Source organism: Falco punctatus (genome assembly GCF_963210335.1).
Source record: "Falco punctatus genome assembly, chromosome: 7".
Classification (NCBI taxonomy): Eukaryota; Metazoa; Chordata; class Aves; order Falconiformes; family Falconidae; genus Falco; species Falco punctatus.
The window spans coordinates 52,466,182-52,491,365 of NC_137587.1; the positions used below are offsets into that span (position 1 = coordinate 52,466,182).

A 25,184-nucleotide genomic window follows, 5' to 3' on the forward strand; every position below is an offset into this window, starting at 1 on the left:
TGGGAGTCAAACGGCTAGGTTGAAAAGCATCTAAGAAGCCGTATCAGAGAAATAACTAGGTCTTTATTTTCTTGTAGTAGTTTTAAACTTATAAGCTTAAAAATGGAAAGTCACTTGATACTTGAAGACATTTTGTAATAGTTATTTTTGTTCATTTCTTATGTGGGCTAACAATTGTGAAGGTGGGAGTTAGACATGAGTAGGCAATACCTATGTAAATTGCAAGGTGATTCTGGGGGCTTGATACATGCACACTGGACTTCTTCCCTGAAAGTTGTTTTCTGTTTCGGTTTGTTTTGTTTTTTTATATTAATATGCTTTAAGAAATGGTGTGTTAAATGAAAGTAACTACTGAACAGCCACAGCAGACTTAAAAGTATACATCAGGGTATATATATCCTTTTTGTGAGAGCAATTTCACTTTATCATACTATGCTAAAAGTTTTAGATTTTGCTGTAAGTTCTTTTTTTTTATTCTGGATTTTTCAGTAATAAGGAATGACATACACATAATTTTGTAGAGTTTCCCAGGTCATCTGTGTTACATGTAATAAAACCTTAGAATACCTAGCTATGGGTACCATCATTGGCTCACTATATTGAAGAGATCGCTGTTTTGTCTGATTTGATCAACCTGTTATTGTAGCCTAGAGTCTGTCTTTGTCTGTTGGTCTTTTTGAAAACGAATATGAGAAGTTTTTTCTTAGCAATACCAAGACAGATTGTCAGTTATTGTGCTGATAGAGTATTGCCAAAATTTGAAGAAGTGTTCCTACATACCAGAGATGGTTTAGAAGAGCTACTTAGCTTGTTTTCCTTTCTATAAAGGATAATGCTTCCAAATAAATTTAGAACATTTTAGAATTTAGAAAATAAACTTAGAAAAAAAATCTGGTTTACTTCTTATTTGTTTTGATGAATAAACTCACACCATATATATTAATAAAGATATACGCAATAAACAATTTAATTATTCTGAACAAGCTAATAGACATATGCACCTAGCTCAAATTATTTCCTCCTACAAAGGAATTTATCAAAGTAAAAGGGATTGTTGGTAGTTTTGGACAAGATGTGCTCACAGCAACATTTCAGCACATGTAGTTGTGGCTGCATTTGGTGTAACAGCTTCTAACACTGGCCATATGTTATGCTGGGGGACAGTAATTGATCCAGTGGTTTCTCATGTGTTTAACAAAGACACAGGAGGAACTGCTGCCCTTACACCATTACAACTGTCTTTCATAGTTGTCACAGTGTGTAGATGCTCTGGGCTCTGTGAACATCACTGACACTCATGAGGTAACTTCTTAAAGGTAAACAATATTCAGAAGAGCAAGCCTCCACACCATGGTGCACAAGGCTGTAGCAAATGTATTGCACCTGGTCTTGGATTGATGATGTCTGTATAATATCTTGAATTCAGAATTTGAAAACAGATGTGCACAAACATTTTTGAGAAATTTCAAGATTTGGTTGTAGTTTGTAGCCCCAAAATGACTGTCATAGAAAACCTTGAGCCAAAAAAGCTTCTTGTATAGACTCATTTTCATGACATCATAAGTTTTGGCTAGTTCTTTGAGGGTCCCATGCCCTTCTCTCTTTCTGATCTGCTCACAGGTTTTTATAACTTGCTCAGACTGAACGTTCATGAAATTCTTCTACGGAGTGTACACATCTTTTTCAGAGCCATTTCTAATACTCTTTCTTTCGTTCATCTTCTGGGGGAAATTTCCTGAATTTCACTACCCTGGAGACAATCAAGGATACCAGTTTCTGCTCCTTATCAAATTATGTTAATAAATTAATTGTTTTGCTTTGATTGTCCTGTAGATGCATAAGGATAGTATTATGCACAATATTTGATGTTCTCCCTGGCAACAAATGAGTGAATTAAATACACACTTACTGTTGTACAAATAGCTAAAAATCTATAGATTGAATATAGATTTTCTAAATTGCCAGAAGCTGTCCTAAATATTGGCTCTGTTGATGTTTGTATACTCTACCTGTCCTGCTGGTAAAATCCTTGCAGTTTTTTTTCTGTTGAACTTCATATTGAGCACACTTACTTGTCTCACTAAAACATTCTGCTTTTTGTGCTTGATGCGTATCTTCAAGAAAGTGTCCGTTCTTGATTTGAAATGAAGATAGAAAGAAATTTTTCAAAAAGATATATATACAATCATACACATATATTGGTTCTAATTTATTTGTGTTTGGTTCTTTTTGCCAGCTATTATTATCCTAAAATAAATAATACTATAAACCAATCGCTTTTCTATCCAGTTTTGATAAGCTAAACATGTTGAGCTCTAAGATTCACTTTCTGTCTCTCTATTTTCTCTACCATTCAGAAGAATGTATACAGAAATGTTTTGGCTATTTTGGCATGTATCTTTCTAGTGCAGAGATTGCTGCTTTGCAATTACATTGCACATGCCACTGATTGTATCTTTGGCCAGGTTTGCTTTAGTATTACACAGGGAACTTGTAGTCAAGTCAATGCTCGGTTTGCCATTTCAGTTACCAATTCTAGAATTCTGTGCAGTTGCTTACCTGTTAAGTAGTTCAGATTTCACAGACTTAAAATCTTAACTAAAGGCATTATTTCAATGGTATGAGAAACTTTGTCATGCACATCTGAAAATGGATGTAAATGCAGACTTTTTCAGCTGCATCAAAATTAAAAATGGAGTTTTCTTAGTTCTGTGTGGAAAATTAATTTTTTTTCATTACAGTGCTAAGTCTAAATTTAGGAAAAACCTTATATGTCTAGTCAGCCATTCATTGGTGGATAAAATTGCATTAGAAATGGCTTAGTTTGTGTTTGTCCAGTGCACAATTTGTGATTCGTTCCTAGGCCAGTTGTAGGTTACTTGCTGTTCGCTGTTTATGTGATACAGCTTTGGGAATTTACATGTACAGACTAGGAGAAAGTACAAGTAAAGGTTTGTGGAGGCAGAAAGGGCTTAGCACCTAATGGCACATAGACCTGCACTTCAGTAAGTCATCTGTCTTATTGTCTGAGTTTTCTTGAGGCTTTTTTCTGGTTTTTTGAGTGTTGTAAAGGAGCTTCCTTCCATTACAGTTTATTCTGATAAATTGTTGATTGATAAACAGCCCATTTCTGCTGTTAAAGAAAACTTTTGAAACTTGAGATTAGAATCTGATATGTCATAGACCTATGTATTTTGATTGATTCTGTGATTATTTTTTTATTAAACTGTATATAAATATTTCAAAACTGAGGCCTTTTTCCAGCTGTTGAATATGGCATTGCCAATATTTATGACTGGATGTATTTTATAAATGCACGCCATTTGTGTTAAATAATAATTTAGCATAGCAAAGAATGTTAGATTTATAGTCATATCGAGTTGGATAACTGGTATATTGTAAAGGATAGATTATGCATAGTTTTCAAGCAGAGGTTTTGGTTGCACCAAATGGTTTACCTTATTACTCATATGCATCGACTGAAGATATACAATCATATGAGTAATCAAATTTATTCTGCTCTCTGATGTGCTGTGGATGCTTTAGTAACTCAGTTTAATGAGACCTTAGAATGACTTTGTAGCTTTAAAGTGTGAACACTCCTCTCTCCCATTTCTGCCCCCGTTCCCCCCCTGCCCCTTGCTTTTGAACGTTGCAATAACTGCATGCCCACTTTAGGATGAGAACCCAGGGTAGCTGAGATCATGAGAAAAGCCCTTTCATGGGGATTATGTACAGCTCACCCAAACAGCATCTTATCTCTCTCAGCTCCGAACTCAGGAGGCTCTCATCTACCCTTCTCTGTACTAGTATAAATTTTTTTCTTGTGCCCACAGTGTGCCTGCGTGCCTGAGCAATAGCTGAGTGAGCTATTTCTGGGCTGACTTCTCCAGATGATCTGTCTCCACATCAGAGTCTTTTCCATCAGAAGCTGTAGGAATTTTTGTCTACTTTGCTAGTTGCTGGCAACGTCTTATGCATAGAACACTTCATGCTTGGTTTTGGTTGCTTGTTCTTGGTACCTTTCTGTACTTCATATACTGAAGGGCTTTTCCTCCCTTTACTCAGCACTCCTTGCTTTCTTTGGCTGAATGCTGTCCTGGACCACCCAGAATACTTCCATTGTGCTTTTCAGTTGAAGAACAGCTTTCTACAGCCCTGCTAGATTTTTAGCTACTGTTATGGCTGAATTATTAAAATGGGAAGCACAGATCTTTCAGCTTGGTTATGATTACAAGACTTTGCAGTGTTCATCTTTGTTTAGGACTCTAGGGAGAACACTTTATTGATATCTATTTACACCTTTGTCTCTAATCTTGCAGAGACTTTAAAGCAAACACCCAGCAGGAATTACCTTTTGAGAGCCTGCGCATCTAAAAATAAGTGTCCTCAAATTCATGGCATCTCCAAGACATCATAAATCCTGATGTTTTTATGTTAATAATTATGAGTCAACCAAAGAATGATTAATATGTCCCTATGCAGATAAAAGGACACCAAAAGCTATTTGCTGACTGTACTAGACAAAAAATAAAATCATGGGTTGGGGAGAATATATGAGCACCACATATGTCAGCGAATTATAGAGTGGAGAGTGACTGTGACAGTTGCTTGGCTCTCCAAGTAGCATTTGACTCAGGGGACATGGAAACTGGATCTGACATTACATAGTGTGATAGTTCAGGAATCAGATATGCTTGAAGCAGATCACTTTCTATCAAAAACATCTGCTACAGACCCACAGACCTGAGGTGTTGTCTCTGTGCACTTTCATTCAGGAGGAAGGAAGACTGTAGAAGTTTGTCTGTCTTCCAAAAAAACCCCATGACAGTTTTATTCAGTCAGCCTGCCTGAAAACTGAAAACAAGAGCATTCCCATCACTGTAAATCTTCCTCTAACAACCTTTCATATAATTCCTTGAGACAGAACATTCATTTTGAACTAGAAGTATCCAAGAACACAGTGTAAACCTCTGTATATTCTCCTAAGTTTAAAACCACTATTTAAAACTGCATTCAAATCTCACATTGAATCTTGTTCACCAGGATAAGATTATTACCAATTCTATTTCCCTGTATATTCTTCCAGTATATATTATCCCTATTTGGAAACCTACGGTTGTTGATATTATTGTGCTGTTTTCCATGAGGAACTTAATAGCTATAGGAAACTAGATGGTTGAAGGCAAGCATATACGTTAAAAAAAGGATACACGTTGGGGTATAGAAGGTCATAGGTCATTCCATATTACTGTAAAAGTATTCTTCCATTAAATGGAAGCACTCTGTGTTTTCGTCGACTGGCCTCATTTTTGAAAATAAACACTCCGGAAGGGCAGAATATTCTTTTAAAATCCACTTGTATGTATAAGGTTGTAGCAAAATTCCACATCAGAATGAGGTTGTCTGTTCTTCTCAGTCTTCACTACCTGGAAGATGGGCTTCTGATCTCTTTGACTGTACAGACGACCAACACCACTGTTTCACGTCTCTCTGCTTTTGATACCCATTTTCTTTTCCCTCCATTTTATTTTTCAGTGGTGAATTGTTTAGCTCTTGGTTGCTGAAAATATGTATTCAGCTTTTAATCTCATTCACAGATGTGTTCTGCGTATGCTGATACATATCAGCGAAAATAATTCTGCTTAAGTACTAGTAGTTGCCATTGATTTTAATAGCCAACACTTTCTCTTGATATGCCTAGTGCAGCACAGGAATAATTTATGGGGTAATTTAATGTGGATGTATGAATGGATTAAAAAAAAGTAAAAATAAAAGTATGTGACAAATTTCATCATACTTTCAGTTTTCCCCCTTGATTCCAGTTAAAAGAAATAGAAATCAGAGATCTGAAATCTTTTTACCTCCAATAAATGCCAAGAGCATAGTCTTGCCTTGTGCTGTTACATTTATGAAAACAAAAGCAACTTAAAACATTTTAATGGTTATCTGGTAGAAAACCCTAATATTTGACTTCTGTATTTATTAAGATGCTTATAACTTTAATTATAAATTAATACTGCTAAATTTCAAGTATTAGCTCTGTCTAATATATATTAGTGGATTGTACACGTTTGCTAAACTACTTGTTTCTTAGAAATGTTATTTTCCAGCTTCACTTTCAGTTTTGGATGATTGCTTCCTGAGTCTTTCACCAGTTTAATTTCATATCTCTTTTGAGATACTATTCACCACTTTGAGTTTTTTACCCAAGAACTGAAAGCATACTTCTGTATGTGAGATTATGCAGAGAAGGTATTACATTTTGAGAAACTTTACTTCCTCTCCATTTTAAGATTATTTTTGTTTTGCATATTTTCTAACCAACTTTTCAGATCCCCTGTTGATATTTTCCTGTTCACTAATACATGTTCTTTCAAATTTACTTACTTTTCCTAATAAGCTGATTATGGATGAAGGTACTATTTCCATTATTTTTTTAAAAACTGCTCCTTTACTGAACAAGTTTTTGTTTATCAGTCCCCATGTGGAAATAAAGAATGCATGAGCCTCTGCAATTCTGCTGGAGAACCTGAAACTGTTACTGCGTTTGTTCTATGTGACCTGACTTCTTGAGTGCTGCATGTGCAGTTTTATGCTATGCATTCAGGAAATGCTTTTTCTGAGATGTGGTCTGATTGTTCTAGGAAGCATTGGTCATTATTCTCTTTTTGCAAATATCAGTGCCTCAATTTTCAAAAAGGTGAACAGATAATACATTTCCAAACCTAAAGCATTGAAAGGAAGTGAGTCTAAAATGAGCCCATTTCCAAACTTTTCTAGATAATTTCATTTTTCCCTTTAAAACTAACCTATCAATTGCTGTGCAAAAGAACTGAAAGAAATGTTACGTGAGTATTATCATTATAAATTGTATACCAAACTCCAACCCATTTTCCCCAACCTGTAGTAGAAGAACTGGAGACGTTTTAGTCAGGAGAACCGGGTGAACACAGCAGAAGTTGGGGCGAGCCGAGTGGCAGGTTTCGTAGTGCGTTTTGCCTTCCTTTTTAGTTTGATGGCATGAAAACGTACTAATGTAGGGCCATCTAGATGCTACAAGTTTTCCATTTATTACCCAGAGAGTTGGATTTCAGCCCTCACTTAATTTGCCAGCCTTATTAGTGCTTAATCGAGGTATACGCAGTTCACCATTAATTCAGAAATCAGGCAATTGGCTTTCCAGTCACAAAGTGTGTGTGGTAGAGGAGACTGACCCCGTGGAGAATGAGAGATGCAGTAGATAGATGCCTCCTCAAAGAACAGTGTATACGGGTGGAATTCAAAGGAAAGCATGGGATTAATGGAAAGGGAGAGAGAAATTTACAGTACTGTCATGTGATTGAGTGTTCAAAGCTAACTCCCCCAAAATAGTCTCTTATTCTTCTCTCCCTCAGACAGTTCCTTTTTTAGTTCTCTGGTGGAAGGCTTGGCAAAGGGAAGAGGAAGCTGAGCTGCTACCAATGTCTCGTTATGCAGAGATCAAAATTGTCATTTCCAGCTGTCTGTTCAGCTTTGAGTGACTTTGCAATCTAGCAGAAAATGAGGCAAATGTTAACAAAATGTCCTTGCTACATTGTTTGCCTTTGAGAACATAGACCAAAATTAAATCTTGTTTTGAAACTTATGGTCTAATTTTATCCTAGTTTTGCACTTAGGTTTTTCAGAAGGAATAAAGCTGATCTTGAGTTCCTCTTCTTGTCTTATGCCTGGTAATACTTGTTAATCTACTTCAGGCCAAATAGGAAGAAATGACTGCATTTAAACTGAACTTGTGGATTGCTTTATTAGCAGTTGGTTTGCAAGAGCAGACTTCCTTACATGGGAAAGAAGCTGATGGTAGACTCTGTATCTTAACAAATTGTCAAGTCTAGGGGATTTAAATTTTTGTATATGTATTAAAAAAAAAAAATTAATCATTGTGCACTGGCCTAGTGGCACAAAATCAGGATCATTTTATGTTGGTGAAAACTATCAGTCGATCGACAATCTTGAAAGACAGAACTCCTTATCATTTCTTCAAATGCCTTTCTAGCACAGTCACTGAAAGCTCCTGGATTTATTAAATAGCTTGTATCCAGTAAAAGATCTCCTAGTATTATCAATGCTAACAATAACTGAAGAAGTAAAAGAGATTTTGCAGTTGAAGCTGAAATTACTGTTTAGTTAGATGATAGCTCTGCCTTGTGCCTGTAATCACAATTTTAAATATTAGATACAGGTGGATTAAGAACCCTGGGTTTTGTTTTTAGAAATATGTTACACAGCCTGCTAAATAATAGATTTGTATCTGGCATTTGTAAACATTTCAGATTGTACATCCTTACAGGTAGTTTTCACCCTCACAAGGGGAGGGCTACATGAATCAAGCATTACTGCTGAAAATTCCTATACCTGTGTAATTGATTTGTTAGTGATCCACAGTATAGTCTCATGTAAAACACTGGCTCCATTAAATGGGCTAAAAGATGGAGATGATGCACCTCCTGACAGCTGATGCTTTGCATTTGTGGGACAGCTGTTTGGCAAGAACACCTTTCTGTACCCTGGTGTGGAGCAGCTCTGAGTCACAGAGGCGTGCTCTCTGCAGTAGATTGGAAAGAGTAGTAATGATTGGGATGATACTGAAAAGAAAATTTTTGTCTGACGGCAAGATTTTCCCTGTTCTGTGGGCAGGGATGCTTTGTTAAATTTTGAATATTTTGTTTTTAATAGGGAGACCTTTTTTTCCTGTGGGTGGTTTGCATTAGCTTTAGTAATAGTGTAATTTTCTTCAAATTCACTAGTAAAAAATACAGACAATGATAGTAAAATATTTAAGAAATAGTGGCAAAAACCTTGAAAGTTACATTGTTGGTACTGGTTCTTCAGTAGTCTCTTTTTTTTTTTTAAAAAAAAAAGTTTTCTAAATGGCATTGCATTCAAGTGTGTTTCATTAAGAGCAAAACTGGCATTAAATGTAAAGTAGATGGGCAGATATTGTATCTGATTAGAATGGTTAAAAATTCCAAACGTGGGTCTATTTTAGTTTTACTGCCATCTCCCCAAAATACCTTTTTTCTTTCTTGTATTTGTCACACTGAAAAATGAGTCTTTCTTCCTTTCAGCTTAGTGTCTTGTTGTTTCCTCATCTTTTTGTGCTTCAATAGATCACATTTTTATTTTCAGAAATGCATCATTCTGTAATCTTGTCCACGTTGCTTTCTCTGTGAGCTGTGTAGCATTTTAGCTTACTTTTTTTTCCTTTGTTGTTTTGTGAAAATTTCACGTTAATTTTTACTGGATATTTTTATCGCTTCTATTTCTTAGATATATGCACCAGCAGTTTGTTAGCTGTGAACATGGGCTGCATCATAATTTGTTTAATTCTGTTTAACCTTCCTCTTCTGCATCCTTTTTCCTACATGTTTTTGCTCCTGTATAGCTTTAGGCAGCATTTACTGCCCCTTCTGAACTTCCTTTGCTGAAGTCCTGCGCATATGTTGTTGCTGCAAGTTGCCCTTCTTTGTGGTCCTTACCATTTACTCTCTCCCAGTTGCCCATCTCAAATCGCATTCTTTCTAGCATTTTGGTTATCATTAAATCAAGAATTGCTGATGACCTTTCGAATATTCTTTTTAACATATTGGAGTAGGTGGATATTTGAAAGCTTGGTGGGGGGGAGTACATAATAGTTGCATGGTTGCTATTCTTACTAATTAATGATAAATGTCCTCTAGTTTTATTATATCTGATTTAAGAAGTGAAAGACAATAGATATATTAACTGTCACAGCTCCGCTAAGCTACGTTGTTGTATCTAAAATGATAAAAAGCAAAAAACCCAAAGGCCAAATAATAGCATGTTGCTCAGGTTTTGCTGTCTGAATATTCTCTGCCTGGAAGATGTAGAATCTCGTATCTGCACAGCTAGTGTAGGCTGCCTAATGGGCCTGATTTTTGTTATTAGAGAGTACATACTGTGATCTGACAAAGCACATGCTTAACATTGAGCAAGCAAGAATTACTCATGTGCTGCAGAGCATTAAGTCACTTTCTCCTCACAGCACAATCAAGCTGAAGACTAGAGAAAGGCTAGATTAAAAAAATAAAATAAAACATGGACCCTTATTTTCCAGAAAACAAGGGTGAATACAGCTATGGGCTATGAAAACTATTGTAAAACCTGAGTGGTGCTACCCCTACTTATCTTTATGAAGGCAGAATGTATTTCTCATCTAAAAAATTACAATAGGTGATAGTCTTGAAGCATATGGTTTAAAGCAGCAGTCAAAAATTTCTAGTGCTCTTCTGCTTTCAGATTTCAGCTTTCAAGCTGATCAGCGTATTAAAATGGGGAGTGAGCTGGAAATGTATCTATTAAAAGAAAGGAGTCGAGACTTTGTCAGGAAGTCACGGAAAGTTTTCCAAGAGACCTTCCAGTAGAAAGCACTATATAGTTGTACTGTTCGGGGTTTTTTAGAACTATGCAATATATTATTTTATTTAAAACTCAATAAAGTAGTGATATGTTAAAACAATACTTGGGCGAACAAACCCTTGGCTGGGTTCAGGCTGTAACTGAGGTTATATTTTATTTTCCCTTTCACGTAGATGCCTGCTGTCTCTGACACTAAGACGTCAGTACCGCCCTCAGAGTGTGTCTGCCATTCCTTACTTAGCTGCACTTTGCTGGTTTTTTTTCCTCCACACTAGAAACAATTGGTTTTAAAGCAGAGACCACTCAGTTCTGTTAAGTTTTACACCTGCTGACTTACATGGCACATGCAGCTGTTCTGGAAATAATTGTTCAGTAAGAATATTCTTTCTGTTGATTTAGTAAATTAATATGATTCCAACATCCTGATCATGAATCACTACCTGTGTTTTCTAACCAGCTTTGTGCTGCTCCAGGTTTTTGCTGACTGTTGTTCTTCAACCATTAAAAAATCAAAGCCTTTCATGTAAACCCACTGGGTCAGTGCTGCTTTGGAGCAATTAATTTGCTACTAATTGATATGGTGCTGCCAGTGACTTGTCAGCTGATGGGATTGTGTGCACTGAAATAACATTGTTATGCCTGTGGAATACCTTTTTTAATAAATATGACAATATGTCATATAAACAAAGAAGTTTGCAGTCAGTGAATGGTAGGGTGCATCAGGTAAGTAACGTTAAAAAAAAATAGTGGACAATCTGAAAAAATAGTGTTGTCCTCCAGATTGTCACAAAAAGTCTTACTTGACTTAATTTTTAGTTGATGAAACTATGCAAAATAGATCAATTACCTGTTGCTTGTCCTTCAGCTTTGTGAGGGAGGGCATGTTAGTGCCTACGTCAGGTGTAACCTCTGTGGGACAGGAGAGGTTGTTCATTTCTGTTGAGGGCCAATGCAGGAGATGACAATCAACAAAAATAAAAATGATGTGACAGAGCAGGGACGTGTGTGATGAGCAGGGTCTCAGAGATTTCAGAGAAGAGCAGGGAACAGACATACAAACAGAACTTAGACAATAGAAAGAGGAAGGCTTTCCCTCGGGACCCAGGGGGACTGTACACAGTCTGCTGCAAACCAGAAGGCTGCTGAAGCTTGGTGAACAAGCAGCAAGACTGGAAGGAGGGACCTACCTCATGAGGCATTGGTGGAGATATATTTGATTTCAATCTTGTACAAATTTATTTTTGTCATTTCTGACCCAGGATACCTCAGGATTTTACTTTCTTCAGAACTTAGTTTGGAAGGTAATACGATACAGCTTTAGAAATTCAAAAGCTTTTGGTATGCAAAATCTGGTGGAGGAGAGCTAGGCAGTTAGCTCTATTCGTATCAGTCATAAGCCCCCTAGTTTCTTCAGTAACCTCCAGCTGAAACTTTCTCGCATGCTATGTCACACTGCTAGAAATCCTTGTCCAGATCATCTGCTCTGAGCATCTTTGAATTTAATAACTTTTCTGATTTGTTCCCAGCTTGTCCATTCCTTCAGCAGTCCATTTCTGTGGTCCAAATCACATTACACTTTTTATTGCATCTGTTGACTTTTTTTTCATTTTACACTGCGTTATTTCTTTACTATCTAGCATTTCATCACAGTGTCTTTTGTAAATGCCTGTTTTTTCCTCTCCTCCTTTTTCCTAATTCTCTTTGCTGTATTCAGTTCCCTCTACTTTGACTTAGGAATTTTCTTCTTTAATCCTCCCAAACTGATGGATTCTCCTCTTTCTTTTGGGCAATGGGAAAAACAAAAGGTCTGTAATTTGTATTAGCTTGTAAAAATATAACCCAAAATGAGGGCAAGCCTTGATAAAGGGGGCAATCTTACATGTTTCTGGTACGGCGAGTAGCTGAAAGCACTTAAGCTAGCAAGTTAGGGTGGCTGACTGTCTGAAACCAGCATTTCATGGAGATGGAAAGGTGCTTAATACGTTCTCTAATTTGATTGGAATTTTTTCTTGTATTCCAATGTTTGGAGGCTCCAGCAAACTGGGGGAGAGCGAGTCTAATAATAATTTTCTATGTTGATTCTCTGAAATTTAAGGCTATGGTGCTGAATTGGTGCTTTTGTTCATGAGATGAGGACAATTCCATGGAGACAGGCAGATCTGAAAACACAATATTTCTATGTAAGATACAATTAGATATAGGAATTATATTTTATGTGTAGTTCCAGGTCTGTATTGTAAGTTCAGTTGCTGCACTGTAGCATGGAGCGAACTCAAGAGTCACTATGCGATTAGTTTTAAATGCAACACACTGTGAGCCTATTTTCTGAAGGCTGACTGTAATTTTTATGATAGAGCTTTTATATAAGGTGATTGCATTTGGCCTAAAACTAAGGACAGTGGGATTTCTGTTAGTCTACTGATTTTTTTTCTGCTTTCCAAGTACATACATCAGAGTCCTGTCACACAGCAGTCACTTGCAGTATTGCACAGTGATCTTTTGTTAGATTGCAGAACTTAAACATGGAAGTATTTTGAGCAGGTGACCTGTAAGGAATTCCCTGACACTGGAGACATGCTGTCTGTGTTCCATTGATACAGGTCTGTTACTCAAGGACCTGTGCTGAATAAACCCAGGTTGCTGCTGAGTCACACAGTGCTGGACTTGTACCATTGCAAATAGATAATACTATTTAGTTTAAACCTACATTTCCTAGAATTACATATAGTGTCACTTTCACTTTTTAAGAAGTTTTTCTTTATTGTCCTCATGGTTGAGGAGAAGATTTAAAAAGCATGTTTTAAGTGCCCTCCTATAAACAGGACCCAAGAAAAGCAGTCCCTACTCCAAACATTAATATGTTATCACATCAATCTTGGGAATACGCTCATGATTCTTCAATGTTTGGTTTGGGCAACTTGATTCAGATGAAATATGTGGTTAGAGCAGAGCCCTGACTGGATTCTAGCCTTTGCATCTACATGGGATTTTTAGAAAAAAAATATGCTGGCCATAACTCAAGTGCTTGTACTAGGGTTTCTGACAATTTTCAATGAATTTACATTTTGTCCTACAGGCTTTCTAATACATTACAGCATTGCATATATAACGATACCATATCACTGACGTGGTGGTTTCTATTATGGACTTCTAAGGATGTATATAACATTCTTGCTTGGTGATATTAATTTTCCTTTCACAATTTTGTTTAGTACTTCGAAACTTGAGATAGTTTAGCTCAACCCTGTAAGTAACAGCTCTTTGTGTAGGTTTTTTCCTACTTCACAGGAATGACTGTAACAGTAAAAAACTTCCTTATATCTCTATAAAACTGCTTTGTACTATTTTTAGCTTATTTTCCTTTGTGTAAGCAAATAAGTTATATTTCACTGCTACTCAGGTAATGTAGCTTCTCGAAGTACACAGTGACAACCTTTTATGGTGTGATAAATCATGTATTAATCAGAATCAGATTGCCTTTGAATCCCCAGAAAAACTGCTCATGGAATGCTATGAATGTTTTATAATTTAGTGGGGTCTTTCTTCCTGCTATTAAATATTTGTAATTTTCCAATTAAAAACAAGTACTTGGAGAATACTAGGGCATCTATGTGTTTTAACTTAGCAGGATTGTTCTGAAAATAACATACAAACATCTCAACATATTTTTCATTATTTTTGGGGAGTGATAATTCACCACCTGTACTGAACAGATGACTTTATCTCTGGATATCTGCATTCTGTTACCACTGGTCATAGCAATATGATGAAGTGGGAGCTTGGAAGCAAATTTTTAGAGGATTCTGTCTTGGCAGGTTCCATGAGCAGCTGGCACAGACATGGAACCACACGGACTGAATCCTCTCACTGCATGTTTTGGTACAGAACACTGTCCTATATTATCTGCTTTCTAAAAGACTTCTAAAATCTCTGAGAGGGATCAAGTTCTCTCTGATGTACAAGATAAAAGGGACCTGAAGTATTTTGCATTTGCATTTTAGCTACTTGCAAATAGAAAGATAAGAAAGTTTTCCCCTCTTTTGTGCTATAACACTGTCATGTGTTTCCATCGTTGCTGATTCTTATTTATTAATAATACAACTGTACAGAGTGAATTATTACAGCCTGTCCTTATTTTATGTTAAATTCTGTGGGATTTAGTGTTCACCTTAATTTGCCATTTGGCAAATCCAAGCAAAGGAAGTCATGGCATTGGTTGCCTTGTATGATAAAATGTCTGGATGTGTTGGTGAGAGGGGAGCCGTGGAAAGCTTACACCTCGGCATTCGCAGGCTTTGGACACTGTTTCCCACAGTATTATTGTATTCAGGTTAGGATGTTACAGTCTGGATGGGTGGGCTATGAGGTGGGCAAGTAACTGTTTTGATGGTCAAGCTCAGAGAGTAGTAGCTAAAGGACAGCGTTCTGGCTGGAAGCTGGTAACAAGGGGGGTCTGTACCTCAGGGGTCTATACCTCTGTAAAGCCTTTGTCAGTGAGGCAGCTTGGAGTTTGCAGGAGACACCAGCTGGGGGGACCAGCTGACATCTTCAAGGGCAGAGCTGCCGTTCAGGGGAACCTAGACAGAGCGAGGGAATTGGCTGGCGGGACCCTGATGGCATTAACACGGGTGAACACTGGAGTTCTGCACCTGGGAAGGAAGAACCCTCTGCAATGACACGGGCTGCGGGGCGGCTTGGCAGAAAAAGACATGGAGGTCTTGGTAGCCAGCAAACTTCAGGGGAACCAGCCGTGTCCCTGCCAGCTAGGAAAGGCAGCAGTATGCCGAGTTGTGTCAGCTGGACCATAGCCCATAAGGGAAGGGTTTTATACCTCTCTACTCAGCACTCATTAGACATCTATAATACGGTGTCTCATTTTGCCCCTCAAACCCCGGCCAAGGAGGGCAATTCTAAATTGGATTGAGTTTGGGGAAGGCTACAGAGGTTGTGGGGGGCTGGAACACGAGTCCTGTGAGAAGAGGCTGAGGGGACTGGGGCTTTTTCAGGCTGGAAATGGGGGACTCTGAGGGGATCTAACAGCAGCCTTCCAGTGCCAGTAAGAAGATTATTAAGGAGTCAGTGTCGGGCCCTTCGCAGTGGTGCACGGCAGATGGACAAAGGGCAGGGGGTACAAGGTGAAACAAGAGGGGCTCAGAGCGGACATAGGTCCCATGAAGACGGTCAGATGTGGGAACAATTTGCCCGGGGAGGTTGTACAGGCTCCATCCTTGGCGTTTTAATGACCAAACTGAATAAATCTAGCCTGATCTTATAGCTGACCCTGCTTTGAGCAGGAGGTTAGGCGAGAGTTGTCTTCTTCAATTGTGGTATAAAGAAAACTAAAATACAAATTAAGAAATATAAAAATATTTTTCTTTGTCCATTTGCTGTGTACTTTCAAGGTGTTTGTCAACTGTGCATTTTTGTTGAGGGAGGAGCGGTTGTAAAATGTTTTATCCAAAGAATCTCTTGTTTCTTTGCTGATGCTTTAAGAGTGATTTCTCTATTTAAGTTTATGTTTTAAGTGCATATGAAGATGGTTTCCAGGTTATTAGTCTGGTCACATACAGATGTGAGCAGAATGTCCTTTTGCTATTTGGCAGGCAAAAATTGGGACTTGACAGCAGCTTTGAATGACTATGAGCAGCTCCGGCAGGTGCACACCGCCAACCTGCCACAGGTGTTCAATGAGGGCAAATACTACAAGCAGCAGGAGCCAGAGCAGCCTCCCCAGGTGACAAAGGCTGAGAGGCCCTGCCTGCAAAGGCAGGATGACATTGCTCAAGGTAAGAGCTCTTCACCAGGGCTTTTGTGGACAAGCAGCTTTCTAGCTTGTCTGCTTGTGAGTTGTGCTTGTCTGCAAGGAGTTGGAAGTCATTTGCCATCAGCCTGTGAACTGCCATTGTGATGGGATGCACAGAGCTGCTGCTAGACCCTACGTTTCAGTGTTTCGGTTCTCGTGAGCTTTGCCTCAGTTCTGCAAGCTATCTTTTTAATGTGTGATTACAAAAATACGTTGTCCCCAAGAAGTCCTAGGGTATGTATAAAAGGAATTGATTAGAGGGTGTCACAGACCACTATTGTGTGTAGTTTTCTATGCTTACTGAGACCAAAGAAAGGTTAAAAAAAATTATCCGTATTTCAATCTTTGCATTCTTACTCACAGTACGTGATTAGGCTGTATGAAATCTATGAATAACTTTCAGCTTTGAAATTTTGCTCTTCTATGGTTCCATAGAAGAAAGGACAACCTCCTACCTCCATCAAATAGAAACCTTAAGAAAAATGAGTCAACTACCCCTAGCAATTGATTTTCAGTACAGGATAATAAGCATTAGAATTTACAATTTTTTGCTTGCAGACCTTTTATAGATTTTATTTCAGATCTCTCTCTCTCTCAGACTGTTGGAATGCATTTTTGTTAATAGTAATTTATCAAGGAACTGTAGTTTACACCAAAATAAATCTGCAGGTCTGACAGCTTGTCATGTAGGGAAGTAATAGCACTAGCTTAGTGATGGCTTTCTATGCAATCCTTAAAAGGAACAGAAAGTCTTCCCTTTTCCCACTGGCTCTTCCCTCCTGTTAAACAGGAAATGGCATCAGTACTTAGGGGTGTCAGTAAACTTTTTAAAGTTGATAACTTCCATAGGTAGAAGAGTAACTGTAGTGCTGCTTATGACTGCTTAAAAGCTCTGAATACAGATAAAGGGAGGAAGAGTAGCACACTGTAGTTGATAAAACTGTGTCCCTTCGTTCTCATTAGGATATAGCTCACTCTCAAATTCTGTGTTAATTAAAGTGCTCAGTTTACACTGAAACGGTCATTTGATATTTTAGTGGGTGTAGTAGCTAGTGTGGCTAGGTCTGGCTTTAAATGCCTGCACTGACAGTAATTTTACTACTAATTCAATGCATAACTGATGACTTTGTGATCGGAGAGCCATCTCTGACCGAAATGTGAAACTGGAGTCAGGAGGATGTGCAGGGAGGAGCAGAGAAGGGAAAGGAGGCTCTTGTTATGGACCAAGCACCTGGAGTGCAGGATGCAGCCCACAGGTGAGGGTTGGGCCATGGGGGAAGGGGTGTTGCAGGGGTAGCAAGGGAATGACAAACAGGTGCTCTACTTGAGTTCCCCTGCTTAAAAGTCATTTAGCAGAGATCTACAGGGAGAGGAAAGAAAATCAAATGTAATCAAAACTTCTGCCCCTCACCCCAATTTAGGATATTTTAGGGAGTGCAATTTAGCTCTTAAAATTAAAAAGACTTTGATCCATTAGGGAACCAAAAGTTCACAAACTCCAGGAAAATTAATTTTTTAATGACTATTAGTTAGTCAGTTTGAGATGCTTTAAAAACACTATTAGCGCAAGTGATAAGCTACATTTAAGTAAGCTTCATTGTTAATTCTTGAAGGCACAGAAGTACAGGAACACCTTTTATTTTAATATAGCATTGTACATGTTTGAGAGTTGATCACTAAAGACCAGTTTATGGTAGTATTTATGAAGCTACAGAAGTGAAGTTGCACCAAATAGGTTTTTTTACAAAAGCTTCCAGTATGATAATGTACCCATTTCCAAGGAAAATCAATGAAACTATTATCGAACTTAACATGATGTAAATCCTACCAGGAAGCTTTCTGCATACTCAGAAATGTGAGAAACTCCATAAACATGGTGTCAACTCACAAATAAAACTCAGTAATACACCCAGGAGACTTTCTAGTATTAATTTCAGGTGGTGCCTGTTGCGAAGGATGGCTAGCCAGAGTGCAACCCAGTGGAAGAGATGAGGTCAGGCGGTGAAGCACAGAAAGTCAGTGGTACTGTGCTTCTAACAGGTGCCGCTTCCCCGACGCAGAAAGAAACTTTATACTGAATGCTAAACTTCTGAGAGAGAAGACTAGTAATTTTTGATGAACATAAATTTTAAGCAGCTACAAAACGTTCATTTCCGTTTTCAAAAATATAAGCAGCAGTGCAGGGCAGAAACTAAACAGGGGAAATACCTCTGTCCATTTTGACTGAATGATTCATGATTTAAGCACTTTAAAAGTATTTATTTGCTGATACCAGAACTGAGGCCATATAGTAAAATGAAATGGTATGATGGTAATATTTTGTCCCTTTCTTAACATTCTAATGCATATTTTGCTTTAATGACCCTTTACTGTTCCTTGTTTAAGCATTTGTTCACAGAGAAATTCAGGAAGTTATAAGATATTAGCTCATAGTTGTTTTGATAAAATAATGCATTCTTTTGTACCAGGCTTGTTAATGTCATCATTCTTTTTGAACTATGTATTGTTTCTTGAATCGGGATTTTAGAAAACACATACCCGTAAAACCTGAGTTTATCTCAAATTCAGCATAATGATGTTAAAATTGCCTTCAGGTAATTCTGAGATTAATGTTCTGAGATTAAAAATATGTGGAATGTTTGATATGAAGCTATTGTAAAATGCTGGATATTTTGATTTACAACAAGTCAGATCGTGAGTTCAAAACTTTTAACGGATTATCATCTGTCTGCCAGTAAATGTTTCTTCGGAAACTTCAGAAACGTTAAAACAATTTTCATAGAAATAGTTCTTTCATATCTCGTTACTTTTACTGTTTGTCTGTTTTGCTAGAAGGAGAGTGGAGTTCCTATGATTTGCTGTAGGATCCACAGTAAGAACTAAGTAGTCTTTTACAGTGGGAAGTAACCTAAACAAGGTAACCAGGAGGAAGTGGAATAAATTCCTGAGTGAAAGGAACTGGCATTCACCAGACTTGCTGTTGCCTGGTCTTTTAGGTATTTAGGTAGGTCTTTTAGGCTATAATATCTCTTTGGTTTTTCTACAGAAAAGCGTCTTTCCAGAGGTATTTCTCATGCCAGCTCAGCCATAGTCTCCCTTGCTCGATCACATGTAGCCAACGAGTGCAGCAATGAACAGTTTCCTTTGGAGATGCCCATCTACACATTCCAGCTACCAGACCTTAGCGTGTACAGTGAAGACTTCAGAAGCTTCATTGAACGTGACTTAATTGAGCAGGCGACAATGGTTGCTCTGGAGCAAGCAGGTGGGTAAATATTTCAGATGTCAGCAGCTGGGCAATCTGACATTTTGGTTGACATTTCTAATCATGCTTCATTTCTGGAGCTTGCGCATACTGCATGGGAAATAAATGCCAGACAGTGACAGCAGATACTGTGCTCTTTGCAAAATAACACATACCCTGTTTCTTTTAAAACATTATGGAGAAAACTGTTGAATTTACTTAGTGAAACAAAGACATTGAGTGAGGAAGGAAAGGAGGACTGATGAGGAAGTCATACCATAGAGAAGGATGCGAGTCTGGATGGTTGGAGCAGGGTGGTACTTCCAGTTCTTGTGAGGAAACTACATTGCAATGACTCATGGCTTCTGCTGCAGCTTGAGAAAATAGTTTTTAAATATGTATTTTATGTATTGATTATTCTTGTAATAAGAAACTAATTTTAAAGTAATACTTCATTATGGCCATGGAAAAAAGTTAAAAAAAAAAAATCAGATTTAGTAGTAGTTTAAGGTTTTAAGTCAGTTTTGAATGATATGGAGAAATTTATTGAAAAATATTATCTCTGCCTTATCTCAGCAAATATATTAATGACCCATGACACGAACACATCTATATGGTGAAATGCCCATCCCTGGTGATATAAGGGAGCTACAAAATCAGGTTTCATGGCTGCCTGTGGAACAGCAGCTAGCCAGTTGGTTTTTTCTATTGATTGCTATACTGGCTTGTGTAACGCTGTGTATTCACCTGAGAATTCGTTCTCAAAACTCAGTGCCTGGTCGTACAGTGTGTTCAGCCTGGTAAACTGCTGCTTGCTACTGATCAGGGCACTGCATCATAGTTTTTAGGCAGGACCTCTGCTAATCTGGTGTCCCGCTGGGTATTGACCACGTATAGTCATGTGATTAATTTTTTTTTTGGCTTTGGTATTTGAAAAGCAAGACATGCTTAGATTGTAGCATCAAACAGCAAATACTTAAAAACCAACCAAACAAAAAAACCCAAACAGTATTCAGAAAGACCACCTTCTGGAAAAAAATAGCAGTATTAAATAATGTGGGAATGCTACCAGGCATCTATGAAGTACGAAAACTGTCACTCACCTACAAAGGAGATATACCTAGTTTCTCTAGGAACCAGCTGACACAAGGACGGGGGGTGGGGGGGGGTGGGGGGGGGGCAGGGCAGGGAAAGGATGGCTTTTCCTCTGGCAGCTCTGCCAATCACCCTGAGTTCCACAGGGCTATCAGAAAATACCTTGCTATAGTGTCATTGTTGACCCACCTGCTTCAGTGGAATTACAGCCTTTAGAGTCAGTTAATGCAAGAGTACAAACTAGAGGATCACAGTGGTTTTCTACCCTTAAAATCATGGAATATGTGATTTTAGAGCTGACCTCTTCTAATTTATACAGAGCTGGCTGGCTTTGAGCTTGAAATAGGGCTGCAGAAACCACCAAATCTGCTGCCTCTTAGCAGTCCTCTCTCAAATCTGTCTGAAAATAGAATAAATCATTTATTATTTTTTTCACATTAATTAGGGCAATAACTTGACTCACACTGGAAAAGTCCTTTCCTCCCCAGAGCCTCTTGCATCCTGGAAAGGAGGGTGTATTGACCACGCCATACGCTTGTGGTTTGGATCACAGGTATTCTCGTAGACTGCCTAGATTTAGTTTACTTACATGAGCATTTCATTCAAATAAACTGGAACTTCCTGGGAAACTTCCAGTAAGTTAAACAGATTAGACAGTGAATGTTTAAGAAAATCATGTAAGACTTCATGTAAACTGACCTTTTGTCTCTACTTAAGACATAAAGATATTAAGTTTCCTATTATGTCCTGCCTGTTTTAGACATTTTGTTGTCTGAAACGAAGAGAGTGAATTAATAGGAAAGTCATTTGGCATTAAACATTTTATCTCCTGCCAGCAGGCCCAGTTTGGTTATGGTTTGGTCAGTGGCATAAAAAACATTAACAGATAAGGTGCATTCCCTGCAAAGGAGCTAAAATCTATTTCAAACCAAACCCCGTGAAGAGCAGTAGCTTCTGTAACTGAGGTTGGGGGTAGCGTTAAAGGAAAAGAGAGAGGTGTGTCCTTGGGTTTAATGGCATGAATTTTATGGTTTATGGGGGAGAGAAGAGAAATGTGAATAGGCAAAAGGAGGAGGAACTTTGTAAGGAACACAGAACAGCTTACTACTCACAAAGCCAGGACTGGGAGACCAAAATTACTATTAACAGACTGTCGCACATGTTGTCTGAAGTGGCCATATGAGCTGGATGTCTATGAAAGCCTGTAGGGTGTTTATATTCTCTTTTTGTATGCTTAGGCACTTGCTACCATTACATCTATATGTGAAAGGATTTCAGGTTGCACCCTACCTGTATAGAAAGTCAGAGCAAATGTTCTGATTTACTCAGAAATGCTGGGTGAGGTTACAAAGGAAAGGCTCAGATAAAGGCAGCATGATTTGCTCGCGCTCTGCTGATGCAGTGTATCCTCTACTCTGTGTGACTGCTTTCTGAATATTTCCCTTAGAGGATAGAATTCACAACATTCTTGAAAGCATTTTGGGGTTTTCTGCATCTTATAAACTCAGCTGTTCATTACTGCCTCAAACGGAATGAGGTCAGCTTGTAAGTAATGTGCAGACGGATCTCTGAGTGTATGTAAACTGTAAAAAACTTCAAGAATATTGTTTTCCTACATTTTTCTTTCTGTGATCAGGTTTGTGTTTTCTGTGAAGCATTTGATACAGCTAAAGGCAAAATAAAGTGTCATACTTTGTTAAGCATCCCCGAAACCAAATCCACCAAAATTCTGGAAATGTTTGATTTCAAACTGTTAAAAAATAAGCTTTGTTAAAGGAAAACTGGTGCCTTTTCAGATTGTAGAAACATTTTCTTATCCCAGAATTTTTAACAGACTTCCACACAGTATATGCAGGGTGCCAGGATATCAACCATAATTACAAGAGAACTGTATTAATTTCCTGAATTCTGGTCTGAGGTGCATGCTTGTGTAATTCAGTTCTAATATGAATGACAAATACTGTATCACAGAGTAGGATGAAATGCAATTATGTCATAGAAAACTGTCTTGGGTGACAAAAGAAACAAATTAAGAAAGCCAGTACCAGTGGATCTGCAGTGACCTGCAGGTAACTGAACTCAGTTATCGGTTATCTACAGCCGCTTTGGCCTAGCCATATATTTCTGTGCCATCTTATTTTATGATACTTGATCTGCATTCTGGTCAGTAGCTTCTGTGGCAGAGTCGATGTTGCTTATGCATCAGGCTAAAAGAGAAGCATTCACTTAACTGCTCAGTTTTACTTATTTCTACATGCACAGCTCAACATTACATTTCAAGGACATCAGTAAATATGAATAGCCTTGCAGATGCTACTGCAAATAAAAGAGAGAGCTCCTACAAGAAGGCCCTTTCTTTGAAGTGCAGAAAATGTATTGGTAAATGTTTTATTTATTCATTTATTTAAAAAAGTAAGCAGTCACTGAATGATTAATATAAGCCCATGTAGAAAATCTGCTTGTGCAATTTTCTTCACATCAATACTTGCAAGTACACGTTTATTGTATGAAAGGACTAAAACCAAACAAGCAAATCCTCTTAGCTAGTCATGTAAGAAACACATGAAGTGTTGAAGTAGCTCTGCTGAAATATGGAATTCAGGTTCCGGCACATATTGTCAATTGTCTGACTCTTATGCGTGGGCTGAGCAGTCCCTCTTGACTTTAGTCCTGAGCACACCTCAGAGCAGTTCTTGCTCTTGGATTCCAGAGGGGAGTTAGAGTGAACCATTGCTTTTGAGGATATATGGGGTGTCCCGAACTAGACTTGCTGTGGAAGCTGCAAATGGTATTTTGCAACTGGTTTGTCTTGAGGGACAGATGAGAGATGGATTTCTGGAAATATGATGTGCTAGAGAGGTGAAAGAAAGGCTGGTTTTAGCCTAGTTTCTTAAGGAAACTGAGCTTGTGTCAGCAAGCTGTCCCTTAAGATTGTACCACTGTTTATTTTTTTTAAATTTAACTCTACCAATTTCAAACATATTTGTCACTAAGCTTTTACAAGTTTCATGAAAATAAGGAGCTAGCTTATTTTTAGTATTTCCATAGAATAAAAACTTGCAGCATGAATATTGCTTATGAAACGCTACAGAATCCACATGGGAAAGACTGCCCAACTGCAAATAAATGAAAAGCCATCAGAAACCTCACCTGTAGCCGTACATATGACAAGTGCAGGAAACAGGACCTTGAGTCCCACTGTGCACAGATCAACTTGTTTTCCTCAGTGAGATGTCTCCTCTGCCAGTGGTTTTGAGGAGATGCCCTAAGGCTGGTTTACTTGGCTGTGTGAAAGAGTACTGTTAAAAGCACCGTGAATTGCTGCGTTAGAAGACAGTCGCACTCAGTCTGAAGTAAATCTGTACAAACTGTGACATGACACTTTATCCTTTTTCCCATCTTTAGCCATCCTTCTTTTTCTCTTAATGTGTGTTCCATTTATTCTGTAAGAATTCTGACTTACTTTTGCTACAATAAATGCACAGTGGCGTTGCAGGCAAGAAACTGTCTTGGAGGCAGCGATAGCCCATCTGGCTTTGCAGTGACACTTCAGCCACACTCAGTCATACCGAGCTTCCGAGGGAGCTAATCCTTTGTAGCATCTCCTTTTCCCTTGTTTGGAGAGTTATATTAAGTTGCTGTTTGCAAAGTCCTTGTAACTTTTTGGGGAGTTAATTCTATCAGAAAAATCCCAAGTCTGCAAAGCTATTTAGTTTCTTAGTAGCTTAAGCCAGAAAAAAGAAAATATGGACTGGAGAAAATGAAGAGGGAGCAAAGGATTTGTGCAGTATCTACAGAGGTTCTTAGGTATTATGTAATCTCATGTTTGTTTTGAATTTGTTTAGTTTGTATGTGTACCACTGACCTTCTGCGTGTTTGGGCAGTGAATACTTTATAGTGGACCTTACCAAACTGGAGGGCAGCTCTGTGTGAGCATCTTTATGGGATAGTCATAACCTAGAATAATTTCAGTGGTATGTTTTAATCCTCTTGTTTATACTGTATGCTATTGTATCTTCTGTAGTACCAGTGCATAAGGCATTGGGGCTGGTATCAAAAGCCAAGCCTGGCCCCTGTGAATACTTGAAATGTGTTCTCTGTTCTCTGCTGCCTTCTGTTTGAGCCGTTCAGGTCATATAACCATCTAGAATCTTCTTTGGCAATTTCCTCCCATAAATCCTGCAGCAAGAAACAATACACTTGTGGCTTATAATACCGTATGAGGCTTATGAAAGTAACACTTAACCTTTCTAGTGTCCATTAATAATACTCCAATGTTAACTTTCTCTGAGATTCAGTTTACCTTCTTTGCATGGAATACAAGTCTATATCTGGTTCTGTATCAGAATGATTGATTCTTGATGAGCCCTGCAAATAAGGGGATGGGGGAGCCAATATCTGCTTTGTCTTAGGTGAAGCCTGATACAGGCTGTGTAGCGCAGGACTGGGATGACGGCAGAATACAGGCAGAGTTGGCTGTCTTCAGCCATGGAGGGTACTAGAGTCTGTTAACATTTCTTTGGGGTTTGCACCTGAAATCTTAAGTATCATGCAAAGGAAGGGCAGTATTGTGTGCTCGTGTCTGCCTCTCAGGTTGTATGTTGCTAGATCATAAACCTGGAT

General features: G+C 38.3%; 1 protein-coding gene across 7 annotated transcripts in view; it reads left to right on the forward strand.

The window, feature by feature from the left end:
• Nucleotides 1-25,184, forward strand: part of OTUD7A (OTU deubiquitinase 7A) — a 138,094-nt gene that overhangs the window by 84,227 nt on the left and 28,683 nt on the right. For 4 of the 7 annotated variants that reach the window (XM_080395578.1, XM_080395575.1, XM_080395577.1 and 1 more), the window contains 2 exons: nucleotides 16,023-16,205; nucleotides 19,269-19,487. In XM_080395578.1, coding sequence (XP_080251704.1) covers nucleotides 16,023-16,205; nucleotides 19,269-19,487 — 402 coding nt within the window. The other 3 variants (XM_080395579.1, XM_080395581.1, XM_080395580.1) reach the window with 3 other exon arrangements.